This window comes from Hetaerina americana, unplaced genomic scaffold (genome assembly GCF_022747635.1).
Source record: "Hetaerina americana unplaced genomic scaffold, ioHetAmer1.1.p SCAF_7, whole genome shotgun sequence".
In the NCBI taxonomy this organism is placed as follows: domain Eukaryota; kingdom Metazoa; phylum Arthropoda; class Insecta; order Odonata; family Calopterygidae; genus Hetaerina; species Hetaerina americana.
In genome coordinates, this window is record NW_027287316.1 from 37981920 (window position 1) to 37998654 (window position 16735).

Sequence of the window (16735 nt, forward strand, 5' to 3'; positions counted from 1 at the left end):
AGTTCCTAAGACAATGAGTCAGCCTTTATGAATGATCTTCATCTTTGGTTGTCCTACAATACTGATCTTTTCACCTTTACCTCCTATTTCATATTCTCGAACTTTTTCTTACTTATCAACATTCCATTTTTATTTGTCACTAAGGTCCACTAGCATCTCTAGAGCCTAATACATTCCACTCATTATTAGCAAACCTAATACATTCTACTCTTCACCCTTTTACCTTCAATGTTCACTCCTCTCCTTACATCAAAGCAGTCTGTCATTACCTCTTCTAAATCTACGATAAAAAGGGTTGGTGTCAGGCAGTATCCTTATCCAACACCCCTTCCTTTTACAATCTCATCGGTCAACTGGCCTCCTATCCTTCCTTTAAATTTCTGACCGAGAAACCTGTCTTTTATGAGTCTTCTTTCCCTCAAATCAATCAAATGCTTTTTCAGAATCCCCATTAATTTGTCATATCCAACTCTTATTACCAAAAGCTTTCTATAAATATTTACCTTTTTGTTCATTTCCCTTTTTCTTTAGCTAATAATTCTCCATAGACCTATAACTTGACATGTATCTAACCCTTGTCTAAATCTATATTGTTCTTCTCCCATCACACTTATTAGTTTCCTATACAACCTTCTATTGATTGTCTATAAAACTATTTTAGCCACATGTGATATCAGGATTATGATTCTGCAGTCCTCACACTTCTTGGTATTTTTCTTCTTTTTCTATATGAACTATTACAGTTTATTTGCAGTCTTCACACAGTTGTCCCTTTTTTACAAATCTTGTTAACCAAATTTGTTAATTCTTAGTTTCCTTTCTTAATGAGTGCTTTCAATACTTTGACTGAAATTTCAACTCCTGTTGTTTTCCTGTTTCTAATCTCTTTTATAGATGCTTCAAATTCACTTTCAAGTGTGTCAAACCCTTTTCAATAATTTACCTTTTTTTCTTCCTCTAGTTCCAAGCCACTTTACATGGGTCTTTTCTCCCATTAAAATAACCTTTCAATCTATTCCTTCCACCTGCTTATTAAATTTTCTCCCTATGGTTCATTAAATTTTCCAGTCTATGTCTTTTATCTCAAAGCCACTTCTCACTTTCCCATCACCACTTTCTCAATTCTTAACAGCTTTTTACACCACATCTTCCTTCCGCAGCTAATTGTTCCACCTTACTGCACTTGTTACCCATTCATTTTTCTCTAGCATTTTTTGGATTTAATTCATACGGATCAAAATAAATTAACAAGTGACTGTGATGAGGAAACAAATGAATTCTCCTTTTTCATCATTTGTGACTAATTCAAGATCCCCTTGGCAATGGAGATAACAATTTTGTTCCATTTTCCAGCCATTTTTATAAGAGTAGATTTTTAGTTTTACAACACAAAACTATCATCAAGTGAATTTTAGAATGTATTGTCTGAAAGCTAAACCAATCACATAACCAGGAAAAATCAAATAATTGGCCAAGAATGAATATTGACAAAGGATCACTAATACTGGATCATATTCATCATTTCTTGTTCAAACAGAGCATATGGAATTCTCAGGACTAATAAATGCAAAGGAAATGATAATAGGAAAGTATGGGTAGTACAAAAATGTGTAAATTAAAACATTAACCTATTGACAACTTATTATTTTTTTATCAAGAAACAACTTTTACGAAAAGTATTTTAAACTTCTATTAAAGTAAAAATTAAATTGAGGTTTCAAAGCCCTTTATTATCATCACGATTGCAGTCTTATTGAAATTTTCAAGGGTTGGGAGGTGAGAATAATATAGATCATCTGCAAAATGATAATTGAGCATTTACTGTTGGTAGACATTACATTGTGACCTAAGAGAATTATCTAAAATCCTCGGGGCTCATTGCCCAGAATTATATGATCTGGAGACAGCATTAGTGTGGAAGTGCTCCCGCCAAAATTTCAAATAAAACTCTTGAACTGAGCACTACCTTCCACATAGAAACCTATGCCAGTCTGGTCAAGATACCATACCTGTCTCTCCTAGCCATGGGGAAACTTTGCATTGAACCCATTGTTGAACCATGCATCGTCCTCAGTTGCTGGTCTATTAGCTGTTTTTCTTGACGCAGATGTTCAACATCCTGCAAATGTAAACAGAGGAGCATGAGCAATACAACAATTGCATTATTAATAAGCGTTAACATTCTAATCCTATCTCTTGGAAAAAATGAAAAATTAGTGATATGACACATTTCTTAATAGAAGTGATCTTTAAAAAAAATGAACAAATGATATACAGTTACCTCTAAATCTACACCATATCCCACAAGCTGCTACTAAGGTGTGCATTACTTATATACCAGTATAAATCTATCTCCTAACCATTCCCATACTCATGAAGTATTACTTTTCCGTTGAACATATGCTATTTTGGATTAGGATGCTTTGAGATACTTATAACTATTAATTCCCTATTGAATGAACCATTATGTCCAAATATAGCTACCCTGATGTTTTACCATGATACAGGAAGAAAATTTCGTAGGGGGTATAAATTGAGCAAGTTTGCTGCAAATGAGTCTGCCAGTACCACTTACTTCTGATTAAAAAGGTGATTATAGAATATCAAAACTATCAATAAGTAAAAAGAGGCATGTAGCTAAGTATGAGAGGACGAAGGATGACAAAGAGTATGCTACCAATGGGAAAATCAAAAGGCCTTCCTCTGAAATGTTATAGAAGCATTAACTTGAACCCTGAAATTAAATGTCAGAAAATTGATTACAATAGGTTGCAAGAAGTATTTCTTATCTAATTCTCTGGATGAGACTTGGGATGATGAAGTATGGATGGAAGATGAGGGAAAGTGAGGGGGGATGATGATTAACAAATGATCTATAAAAATGAAGCAGGTGACAATGATAGTGAAGAATAGGATAATTAGTCGAAAAAAATCATGAAATAGCTGTTCATTCATTAGGTATACATGAAATCCCATTAGTATTAGTACTTCTCGAACACACAAAATAATTTTTGTTTCAAGCAGTTGTGTACAATGAAGTAGTGTTTTGTTTACTGGCCATAATCTAATTTTTTTTCCCTTTAATAAATGCGGCTGAAGCCACATACCTTGGGGGATATATAGATAGATAAATGCCTTTACTCAGGCAAAATTGAGACCATAAGGTCCCTTCTTCCATTTAACCCTTAAAGGGGGAGGGGGAGAAGGGAAGCCAATCTGGACAAATGTGATACACTTGTAACCAGGTATGTGATATACAATACATTTATAATTTAACATATTGAGGCCAGTTTTATAGCCAAGGGTGCATTGTATTAAAACACTAAAATTTCTAAATTGCCAATCCAAATTTCTGCTAGTCATTTTGGATCAGATTTAATTATTTCATTATCTTTAAAATAGATAATAACAATACCTCACATACTCAAAAGTAGCTAAATGCTGTTAAATCAATTTGCAACCAATATACCCTCCAATATACATTAATACACCACCAATGTATAATTAGACTTCAAATTTTAGAAACCGTTTTACCAAAAGGTTTTATAAACTAACACAAAAGGTACTATTAAAAGGTTAAGCACAACATGCATCTAACCCATCACTCAGAAATAATAAGGAAGACGTCATCCTATATCTTTAGTAGTAAATTAAATTTCCAGCAACAGTCTGAACCAACCAGTCTCATATAACTGGATTTTAATGACATTGTTAATCAGAACGCAAAAATTAGAATTAGAAACTAGAGCCGAAAGAAAGAAAGAAACACATATCTATGATATGTTGTCATTGTTTTCATAAGTCTAAGAACATTGAAGAAAATACATTCTTATCTATACAATTGAATAATTTAAAACTTTGCCCTCGCCTTCCGCTAAATTTTTCAATGGCAGCTAACACAGCATTAATAAAATTTTTATTTTGGGCAAAGCACACAAAAATTAAAATTCAACAGAGTAATATGGAGATTGCAGGTCTTCAACAAATTTCAATTCAGAGAATCTATTACTTGCTTAATCAATGTTGAGCATTAAAGACTTTTCCCAAATTCATCAAACATATTTAAAACAATCTTCACCAACCTTGAGATGGGCAACATGATAGTCAAGGAACACCTTGGCATCTGCAATATTTTCCACTGTGCCAACAAAAACGAATGGGACTTGCCCCTCTTCCCGAGGTATGGACGGTTGAGGTTCATTGTCCCCTTCAACTTTTACCCGAACCTATAAGGTGATAATGAATTAACTTCTCAAATGAAATAGATCAAACAAAAAAGATACAAAAATGAAATAGTTTTAATGACAGGTTCATAATTTCCTTTAAGTATCTCAAAAAGAATATAATTTCTAAGAAAATATATGGAACATTGTTCCTTTCTTTAGTCACGTCAAGTGAATAATATCAGAAGATATGTATGCTATGTCTAATTTCAATTCAGGAATAATTACATCATCATATTATTATCTATTTTCTTACACTATTAAAGTTAAACATTGAATTTATGAGCACCAGAGCTGACAAATTTTATGAGATGACAAATCCTTTAATAATAAACTAATGGTTTAATAAATAACTAATAATTTACAAAAACATTCCAACTACTAGTACTTTTTTTACTTTATTTATTGTAACCTACCATAAAAATAAAAAAACTATTGTTTTTATTAATTAGTTCATTATAATCCCAAGAGATATTTCATTTCCTAAACATGAAAATACACTTGAAAATATTTTTCCACAGACATCATTAAAAATATAAATTTGAGGTTTCACTACAATGGTAAGTTGTGATGCACTTCAAGATTCCTAATCCAGTTAATGTGCACTTTTTAGTATATGAAGGAGCAAGGTAATAAAATAATCACAGAGAGAATTAAAAACTTATTAAGTAAGCTACGCCATTATATCTAATATTACAACAAAACTCTTAAAGCATAAAATAACTGTATACCAGGTATACTAGTATGAAATGCAAATTTCAGACAACAGATAGAGCACCAACACAGTTTGTGGCATAAAGATTTGACACTTATGCCATTTTGTTGTGCCATTAACAAAAGTCAAATGTGCACAAGTGAAAAATTGAAAAGGGTTAACATTGTGTTGTGTTACTGTGTCCAATATGTCAAAATTTATACCAAACAAATAACATCCGCGGACAGCATTAATTTTTTGTTTTCATTTGAAGAAAACTGCTGCTTAATCATTCCGATAACTTGGAGAAGCTTATAGTGAACATGCTCCATCACAAGATATACTTGTATGTGAATGATAGTTGTGGTATTTCTAAAGTGGTGACTTTGATGTTGCAGACATAGACAACAGAAAACCACCAAAAAGGCATGAAGATGTGGTATTGCAAGCATTGCTGGATAAAGATGATTCACGAAAACTCACAGAGCAATTGAGCGTTTATCAACAAGCTGTTTCCAATTACCTACAAGGGATGGGAAAGATTCAGAAGACCAGCAGAAGGATACCACATGAGTTGAACAACAGGCAGAAGGAGAGATGCAAAAACATGTGAAATTTAGCTCATACGATACAAAAGGAAGTATTTTGGCATTGTATCATTACTGGGGATGAAAAGTGGATTTATTTAGAGAATCCCAAGTGCAAAGATCATGGCAGTCAAACCTAAGTGGATCATCCACATCGACCACAAGACTGAATTGCTTTGGTAGAAAGACCAGAGATGCTCAGTTTTTGTCACGACCAGAAGGGTGTGGTCTATTATGAGCTGTTAATACCTGGTGAAACTGTTAATACTGAATCCTACCAAGAATTGTACGATTTGAACCATTTGCCACTTGAAAAAAGACCAGGATACCAAAAGAGGCCACACCTGGTCATTTTTCTTCATGGCAATGCTCCATCACAACCAGCAAAACCAGTTCATGACACGTTGGCTACACTCAGATGGGAAGTTCCACCCCAAGGGGCTTACTCACCAGACTTGGCTCCTTCCGATTACCACTTGTTTGCATCGATGGGTGATGCACTTGCTGAGCAGCATTTCAGTTCATACGAAGATGTGAATTAAATGGCTCAATGAATGGTTTGCAGCAAAAGGGAAAGATTTTTAAAAAATTCCTACAAACTGCGGGAGATGCCGCAGCAGTAACTTTTAATGGAGTCATCCACTAATATGCAATTCAATGCAACAATTCCAGACCTTAAAAGTCATTGCCTTTGACCGGGATTCCTCAAAGTCCGGCAGAGTGCTTTAGTCAGTTATGCTATTGAGGCATAGCATATGCCTATTGAGGCCTCAAACTCTGAAAATTTAGGGGCTTTATTAAAAGAACAAAACTTTGTGACGAAATACAGTACATACAATGTCATAGGCATTCATAGTTGCACGTGATGAACCACAGTCCACGAAGTTAAAGCCAACTTTTAAAAACTTAAGCTGTTTTTTTACCTTTGACAAATCTTTAAGAGGATGTCTCGATAGCTTAATTGGCTAAGGCACTCAGCTGGACATCATGGGGTTCGCATCCTGGTCAAGGCGAATGATTTTTACACTCTGATATTGTTGCCTTGGAAAGATTTTTAGTGGAATGGTATCCACAAATTGCCCACAAGAGGGGAAAATGTCTAACTGGCAATCGAGCATACATTGAATTAAGCTCTTTTTATCATTCTTCTGAAAAATTATTTTTGGGAAAAAACTGCATTTCATACTTGTAAACCTGGTAGATACAGTTACAGTTCAGCAAAATGATATAAAAAAGAACCTTTTGCAGTGAATCCACCATGATGGAAGGTTAATTTAATTGAATGACAAAGGCATATTGGAATGAAGTATCATCGTGCAAAAATATATTCACCGTTAATAGATTTTAATGTGAAATAGAATTATTTTTACTTAAATATGCTGTATCACAAGACAACCTTCAAATGGGAGTTGCAAATGATTACTGTACATGAATAAAATAAAATTTTAATTATTTTTAAGATACGGGTGCAAAATGTTAGAAATGTCAGTTCTGAGTTTGGCAAAAAATTAGGCCTTTACATATTTAGGTACTAGTATCACCCTCAGTTAAGAGATATAAAAACAACATAACTTAGGAGAATCTCAATAATGAAATCATCATTAGTTAATATATTGTTACAGAAAAATTATTTTCATCTATCACCAAATATTATGTTTTCAAACACATACATGCTCATCAATATTTTGCATTTGTAGTTGATATCATGAGGCACAGGACTGCTAAGCATGAGGATAAGGGACATGACAGTAAAATCACAAAAGGCCAATCCTATGATATTCCCTTTTCAGGGTAAGCTCAACATTAATGAGGGCCAAGGTTAGATATTGCAATTGCATAATAATGAGCCCATAGTCAAATTTGTAGGAAGAAATACTTTTCAATTCTGATTTTATTTTTGGGACTTCCTACTCCTTTATACTCCTACTTCCTTTATTCCTGGGACAATGAAATGATTTTTCTTAAATTTACATAAACTGGAAGGCAAATATAGTTAAAATTCAATAATTTAGGAAACATTGCTATTGCTAGACAATAATATATGTCAAACTATCTTTTATTGTACTTAATTCATTTCTAATAGAAAAATCTACTACTTAATGTCGGGCAAACATATAATAAACACAGGCAGATTGCACCCACAGATTGGATACACGGCATGGATTCATAGCTGATAATGTTTTTAAAATAAAAGAGTTGACATGTGATTGCCACTAGATATTAGATGGAGTTAAAACTAGTTTTATTATCTATAGAGAAAACATACCACTCCACTCTTATCCACAATCTCCTGAATGTTCCTTCCATTTTTGCCAATTACTTTCCCAACCAAGTATCTAGGAACTTGGATGTGCTCTTCACTGTACTCCAGCATACTTCTTGCCTTTTTCACAGCCTCTCGAGTCTGGAAAAAAACAAATAATTTCAGACAATGGTAAAATTTTCTCCTGGAGAGCATCTTCAATCATACAATTATAGCCATGAAACGTTGTTAGAAAATATAATCGACTTTTATTATTAATTCAAAAAATCAAGTCAGGATGCTAGATAGAAATTGCTGCAGTAAAACTATAACAAAAATGTAGTACATTATGCTCGTGGACTTTTATTATTTGAAGTAAGAGGATAGAGAGGGCAAAAGGAAGTGTGTATCCAATGTGGGATCGTCAGGTTGTGGAACAAGATGCATAGGAAAGAAAAACACTGCTATGCAACACAAATATAAAATTACTGCCATAGTCTTTGACTAGTCTAGATGATGATACTCTGTATCGAAACTGGTAGCAATAAATTTATATTCGTGTGGAATAGCAACATTTTTCTTTCCTATGCAAGAGGAAAAGTGAAGAGAATAGGAGGGTCGAATCCATTTAAACTTGATGAAAAATGCCAAGCCATTTTGCATATAGTTAACTTTGCAATCCAATACACATTTTGAATAACTTGGATGGATTTAGACAATTTCCGATAGAAAATTGAAGGATTTGCGAATTAAGTGCTGTAACATGGACACTATTCCCTGCATTTGGTTCCCTCTGACTTCCACCTCTTCAAAATCTCAAAAGTTAACACACTGGTCAATGTTTTTCATCCAATTACGAAGTTATTTAGGCTGTAGACAAGTACAGGGTGCCACAACATAACTTCCTAATTAGAAATGCAAAACGTTTTCAAAAACGGTTCAAAAAGTTATGTTGCTACACCCTGCAATTAGCAGCACTTCTGGAAGAACACTACAGAGACAGGCTAATAATGGCACTGACACACCACTGCATTAAATTTATTAATATTAAAGGCAATTACATTGAAATTTTTTTTCAAAAGCATAGATTGGAATTTACATTATTAGGCCGAAAAGTTTTCAAATCACCCTTGTAAATGACAGATTTTTAAGTTTATATTTTTCAAGATTCTAGCAATATTATTTGAATGTATATCTCAGATGGAAATTACTTGGGTAGTAACAATAGTACATGACAGAAAGCTCATGTAATACCACCAAAACCCACAATTTCTTAAATAAAATCTCGATCTAATATGACTTCACAACATGTGAGGAATCACTGATTATGAAGAGTTCTCAATATTACCAAATGCAATTTTAAATTTGCTAATTCCTACCACCAACATAAGAGTGCGGTCATTTCTGAGGGTATTTTAAGTGGCAGGTATAAGGATTTCAACTGGTTAATGAAGTCTTGTACATTTTAATAACTTGGCATTATTTTTATAAAATGAATTGTTCAATAAAACATTTAATAATTTGTAGCAGTCAATCTCTGTGATTGCATTGGGTAGTGTGATACCTAGATCATGGCAAATCATTGGATCAGGGTTAAACATGATGTCTTGGAATATGTAGCATATTGAATGCATTAATTCAAAGAATTTAAAATTATGAATACTTATTCCTCTAGACATACAAAACTGTTTTTCGATACAGTGGATGTTCTTGTGGAATAAGTGCAATCATATCTATTGGAAAATAATCTACTGCTTACAGTAGCATAATAATATAATGATAATAAAAAATGTTGACAAGATATGCTAACAATCAATAGAACTAACGAACCCACATGAGGGCAAGTAGAGATATATAGGATTCCAATTGTTCAATAATCCTAAACATTGATTGATACTTTCATTAGCACTCCTATTTATTATTGTTTGATTAATTGCAAAACATGGGTCGTTAAAATGTTATCATATAGAAAGAAAACACAGCAATTCCACATTTACACTTTATTCAGACGACCATGGTTTCACCACTGTGTGGCATCTTCAGGTGAAGGCATACATAGTAGAGGGCGGGTATATATACACAGTCAGGGAGGGGAGGTGGATTGGGGAGAACGGAGGAGGGAGGGGGGGGGAGTAGTCTGGGTAATGGGTATGAGTGGGAGAGGTCTTAGGCCACTCAGCGGGGGTTTGAAGGCTTTGCGAGGTTAAGGGGGAATGGTTTGGTAATGGGAGGCATAAGAGAGGGGAACGGGAAGGGTACAAAATCTCATTGACCAGGTGGGTTTCTTTAGAATTCTTGCGGGTGATTATTTCTAACTCTTCCAGTGCATCTAACCTTGGACCTTTTTTCTCTATGTGTAAGATGTTGGGGATAAATTTACTGTGGTGTTTGTGTGTTAGTAGATGATTTGCGAATTGGGATGTGTGTTTGTTGTTTGTGAAGCAAGCTAAGTGTTCTTTGGTTCTGATGTTGAATGTTCTCCCAGTCTGTCCAATATATATTGCGTTACAGTCATCGCAGCAGAGCTCGTAAACTCCGCTTTGTTCCATTTTGTGTATTTTGTCTTTGTTGGATCCCAGGATGTCTTCTAGTGTCTGTCTGTTGTAGAAGGCGGCTTTGATTTTTTCCCGGGGGAGTAATCTTTGGATTTTGTGTGATATATTCCCAAGGAAAGGTAGTCTCCGCCACTTGGATCCATCTTCCTTCTCGTTTCCTTGGGGTTTATTGTTATATATCCCCTTCATGGCTATTTGTGTCTGCTTTCTTTTGTAAAGTGTATCTATTAATTTTGTGGTGTATCCATTGTTGGTTGCTATCTGCTTTATTGTCTAGAGTTCTAAGTGTAGTTTGCGTCGGATATGGGTAAACTGCGATGACTGTAACGCAATATATATTGGACAGACTGGGAGAACATTCAACATCAGAACCAAAGAACACTTAGCTTGCTTCACAAACAACAAACACACATCCCAATTCGCAAATCATCTACTAACACACAAACACCACAGTAAATTTATCCCCAACATCTTACACATAGAGAAAAAAGGTCCAAGGTTAGATGCACTGGAAGAGTTGGAAATAATCACCCGCAAGAATTCTAAAAAAACCCACCTGGTCAATGAGATTTTGTACCCTTCCCGTTCCCCTCTCTTATGCCTCCCATTACCAAACCATTCCCCCTTAACCTCGCAAAGCCTTAAAACCCCCGCTGAGTGGCCTAAGACCTCTCCCACTCATACCCATTACCCAGACTCCTCCACCCCCCCTCCCAGACTGCGTATATATACCCGCCCTCTACTATGTATGCCTTCACCTGAAGATGCCACGCAGTGGTGAAACCATGGTCGTCTGAATAAAGTGTAAATGTGGAATTGCTGTGTTTTCTTTCTTTCTATACGATGGAAAAATTCCACAGAGTAACGGCTAAAACAGTCTCTTATATAAAATGTTATCAAATGTAAATCTTCACTATTATCAATTAAACACAAATAATGTTTCAAATACATACTATTGATGGTGCATTCAAAACTTAGTTAACAATTAATTAAAGGCAGCATGACGTCACTCCACTTTTTTCAAGCATGAATAATCACTTCCTATGACACTACTGCAATGCTGCAAGAAAGTATGGCTTTTGCGCTATGAGAGGGGGGGGGGTATGGCTTTTGTAAACGCTGCTAAACGTGTAAGTTTCTCACCTCTCCATAGATCTTAAAGGTGCACGAATTTTCCTCCAGCTCGATGTTGGTGATCCCTTCAAGCTTCCTTGCCTGCTGGATGTTCGCCCCATGTGCCCCTATCGCCAGGCCCATCAGGTCCTCTCTCACGCTGAACTCATCTGAGTGGCTGCTGCTGGTCAGGAGGCGAAGGAAGGGAGAGGAGGGGGGACAGGAGGGAGCGCAGAGGTTAGGCGATTCGTGGGCGCCCCAACAGAGGGTGTGGTGTTTGTTCACAAGGAAAAGGGACAGACATGTGGTTGGGGAAGGGAGGGGCAATTTATTCGAGGATTTGACGTGGGGGTGAAATGGAGGAAGGGGGAATGGCCACGGGTGCAGGCATCCGTGAAGGGGGAATGTCAGGGAGTGAATTGGGGTAGCCACGTGTGGGGGGCGTCACGATCGAGCAAATGGCTAGCATTTTTTTTAAAGAGGGGGAAAGAGGGAGGGCCCATTGTGTGGGGCGCTCCCCACGCAAGGAGCGACAGAGCAAGAGCATACTGTGCCAAAGGGCTTGGGAGAAGGGGGCTTAAAAACCACCTTCCAACCCCCTGCACACACACATACCAACCAATGCACTTGTACATCTAATTTCAGATACAATTCGTTACACATAACAGCAGCTGCTCAAGTAACTATGAATGCAACTATCAGGCAGCCAATGCCGATCATAATTACAGCAAAGATACCACTGGCTAGGCATGCATAGCCAAGGTATGCAAGTTCAGCAAAAGTGGTGAGGGGTTGTTTTGGAAGGTAGCTTTATGCACATGCTGTGGCACAATTAAATGCAGATGCTAGAATTTTGCAAGACCAACAGTTTGGCTAAGGAGCAGGAGAAATCTCCCAATAATTTTAACATGCAAGACCTAAGTAATCTTGCCCCTAATAGGCTCATATTAATTCTTTTGTTTTAAATAGTTGGCAAAAAATACCAAGTTGGATGAAGAGCAAGGCCACTTGAGACATTCTAGGTAAATAGAGCAAAAGAATGCCATCAAATGGCCTTTGCTACAATTGATATAAAAGAAAAAAAGATACTTAAGGAAACAAAAGAAGAAAAAAACCAAAGTACAGCCAGGGACAGCTGTGTAACAAGTGCACTTATCCTGAAATCACCCAGACTTAAGATTGCCGAATAAAATAGCATCAAAGGCTTTCACAAAGAGATAACAAACAATATATGATATAATAATAAAAAAATAACCCTTGGAAACACCCACAGGAAAATGTTTTATTAACTAGTTCACTTTCTGAGTAATTAACAAGGAACATTTAACATGTTGTTTAGAAAATGAATAAAAGCTCGTACATTAAGATAAATTGCAAATATGGAATCAAAGACATTCATTCTTTATTTTAAGAAGTAAAATAAATGTACATAACTAGTATGAGCTGCTGATTATGAAGAGGTAACCAAGTATGCACACTAATTTTATCTACAATAAGTGATGTAATCTGACATCTGATGACCAGTCAGTTGAAAAATTTTGGCCTGAGCTTTTGAATTATGAGAATACAATCACTGATTGATCAGACAACACAAACAACAATGATTAAAAGGAGAATTAATTGAATAAGGAACCACCAATCTGTCCTAACTTGAGTTTATATTCTGCCAGCTGATAAGTTTAGTTAAAGGTGTAACTGAGTTTAACAGAGATGAACTTGAACATTATGAGGATATAAAGGCAATGTCAATTCAACTGTGTGGGTTTGCCATTGCAAATTTAAGAAAATTTGAATAGGTTTCACTTCATAAACAGCACCAAATATTTATGAAGTCATGGCTGATCTACCATGGCTGATCTACCATGGCTAACCAACACTTACTTGAATTATGAGCATTGCACTGTAAATAATGAATTTTAATAGTATATGGAGCACATGATGAAGCCAAGAAGATAAAAAGATTTGTGTATGTCCTGTATTTAAGTGTGTCTCAATCGGGCAGAGAATTATGGGAAATTAGGTATGGACTTAAGGAAGGCCATAGGCTATAGGGTACTGACAAGCCAGACTGCTGGTTGGTAATTCTTTCACAGAATAAATATTTTAAAGATATCTAGGTAGTCACAACAACAATTTCAATGACCACATTTACTTGTTAGTATGTTGGACAAAAGGGTTCACCAGATGAAGGAAGAAACAAACAAAGCCATAATTTATTAGCATGCTACTTTTGCTCAATAATCAAAAAAAGAATTATTAAAACAGGTAAGCTTCTTCTAAGGTACCAAATTAAACCTAATTTAAAAATTAGTAAAGATATCTACAAAGCCAAACTATTAGAAGTAACAACAGGCTACTAAATTCTAAAGGAAAGCCTTCAAAGGTTTCACCAATGGTAATTGTGTAGTTGTCTTTTAAGCAATGGCAGGTACACTTATCATATAATGCTTCAATTGCAAAAAGCACAGCGTCAAACTGATTCATGTGAATGTAACAGCATAGAAAACATGTGAGTGATAAACAATTAGAGCCTAGCAATCGAGTCAATACATAATCGCCAAAAAATTAAATTTGTGTTAATCAAGAACAAAATATGCAATATAGGATTTTTAAATGAACATATATGGATATTATTTCCTATAAAATAAAGGCTAATGACATTAGAAGGAAGCAAAAAATTTAAAGTATCCATATAGCATTTCACCAAAAGAATAATGAAAATCAGAGTTAACCCAATCAAGATAGTAATGGCAATTAAAGTCAATTTAGTTATTAAAAATGAAAAGTGTAAAATGACAGGAGTTTGCCAACTATTAAATGCTAAATGTTAAGTTATACCTTAAAATAAATAAATAGAAAATATTTAGGGAAAAGAGATTCTTTTAAGTTAAAGAATAGGTATTAGTGTTGGAAGACAAAATGGCTTTAAAAGAACAGCAATGAAAGACCGTTAAATTAGAACACAATGACAGTGATGATAGTTACAGATGCCTAATTATACCATTAAAATAATTATAAATAAGTAATTATTTACATTCATTAACTGTGAATTCAAATCATTGACACAGCCACACTGTAATTAACTTATTTCTGATTGCTTGCTAACCAAGTCATCACATAGTCATTTTCTTTACCATGAGAGTACTCATCTTGAATGCTCCATAATGTAAATAGCACAATGAATGAAATATATGCTGAATTAGGGAAATATCATCTAGGGCAATAAAGACTGCTGTAGACACACAATCATGTTGAGCAATCAAGAACACCTAATGTTAAAGTGAAATGAAATCACAGCTTTCATACTGCAGCAATTTTTAAAATCTTGAACATGAATAGTGAATCATCTCTGTAGAACAAACATGCATTCACACTTAATAAGTCATGCATTGAGAAAAGTTCCTAACTTTTACATCCTTTTATTTTACAGACATGCCTCAATTGCGACCTGCTTGACTGTTGCATATTATTACTGGACACACTGAACTCCAACAAAATAGCAGCTATACATCAATAAGTATCAAAATTCAGTCTGTTAACATGATTTGATTGCACATTAAAAATAGTAAGATATGTGTACTATCATGATTTACATGTCCCCATGTAAAAAACAACATCAATAATCCTTTGGTACGTTAAGGCTTTTGTTTCTCTCTTCACCTTAGATTTGGTTTCGAATAACAACTCTCAATTTGCCTTGCACAAAGCATATTGGCTCTCATAGCTGGCAATCCATCTTTTCAATGGAAACTACTAACCCTGCATCGAATTTTACGTGCAAACAGAACAAAATTGCCATGTTAAGCTTTCTTTACAGTCTCTTTCTAACAGCTCCCAAACCACATGCTAACAATTCAATTCACTTCACGGCCACACCAACTTGGCACATACTCAGATTATTTGTCTGAATTGAGTGAAACTGAGAGAAAAACTTAATGATACAATACTTAAGGACCATTTTAAATGAGTGCTTAGCAAAACAACCAACAAAAAAAATAACACTGGCAATAAACAATTGAAGGTTATAAAAAGATTAGACATTTTATGAAACAGAAATAAATAGTTTGATGAAGCAAGCTTCAACTTTTATCCCTAACGTAATGTATCCTTTTACATGGAGGTTTTAAATTAGAATGGAGTCAATCAATAACTTGAATGTTTTGAGTACATACACCAATGGTAATAATCTGTGCACGCACTTCTCAATTATAGAATACCATTTTTCATCATTGAAGAAGATCGGTATTTTAGATGGTAACTTACAACTTTTATCTACAGTTATTTTAGTTATTTTTATAACTATAGCTATGTACAAGCAAGCTACTGAATGCTTTCAAGAGAAAACTGTAAACCGATGGGATGCACAACCATTGTAATGCACTTATCAGATCATTCCAATAAAAAATGATGCTAGAGCTATTATTCTTTTTCAGGTGTTAATGCGTAAAATCCTGACTCCTGGCAGAAGCCATTAAATAAGAAGCGGACGAAGAATGGGATATGAGATATGACTTAGCACACAATGAAAATCCAAACACTTGAATTGATGTTCATTTAGGACAAGCAAATGGAACTACGACCATATGTTATTTGACAATTAGGGCCTTAGAATGCATCCTTTAGGTGAGTAAATATGCTTCTGATTGTCATGTTTGCCCTTTATTCTCAGATAACTGATAACTAACTGACAGAGTACACCTACCTATGCATTCTTGCTAATAAAAATTAAAAAAAAAATATTCATACAACAGCCAAAACCACTCATTATCAACTAAGTCTCTAGGTGAGGAGTACATTTTAAGTTTAACTAATCCAGGGACAGGAGCTGATATAAAAAATTGTTCCTGTTGTAGTGGTTTAAAAATTCATTAATTCTGAACTTTTATTATCAACCTGAAATAGCTTAGAGCTATATAGTCTGAACTGCTAGGTAAAACATGAGAAGAACTACCTCACTAATACCATTAAAGCCTAAATTTCATTAAACTATTCTTTGTATAACTTGCATGAATCCATTTGAGTGTAATCATCAATATAATTACCATTTCCACTAAGCAAAAATATACCCTAGTAGTTAGCTTGAAAGTTACATAATGGTGACCATTACCATATATTCTTCAGCTGAAATTCACAGCCTTAAGGCAATGGTTTAAATAGCAGTGATGTCTTTGAACACTAAAGCCAAATCTAAGCAGTATGAATTGCAGGGAATTAGAACTTTCTGAGAAATTACAGGAGACTCATGGAAAGGAACAGGCCTCCATAATGTGTAAGCATGAATATCATAAATTGTGGTATTCAACTGTGAATAACTATATGCG

At 34.9% G+C, this 16735-nt stretch overlaps 1 protein-coding gene across 5 annotated transcripts in view; it reads right to left on the bottom strand.

Moving 5' to 3' along the window:
• Window positions 1–16735, bottom strand: part of Fmr1 (synaptic functional regulator FMR1) — a 40996-nt gene that overhangs the window by 6979 nt on the left and 17282 nt on the right. For 3 of the 5 annotated variants that reach the window (XM_071594805.1, XM_071594803.1, XM_071594801.1), the window contains 4 exons: window positions 11445–11598; window positions 7771–7908; window positions 4083–4226; window positions 2010–2119 (listed from right to left, as the gene is read on the bottom strand). In XM_071594805.1, coding sequence (XP_071450906.1) covers window positions 2010–2119; window positions 4083–4226; window positions 7771–7908; window positions 11445–11598 — 546 coding nt within the window. The remainder of the gene's footprint in view (window positions 1–2009; window positions 2120–4082; window positions 4227–7770; window positions 7909–11444; window positions 11599–16735) is intronic. The other 2 variants (XM_071594804.1, XM_071594802.1) reach the window with 1 other exon arrangement.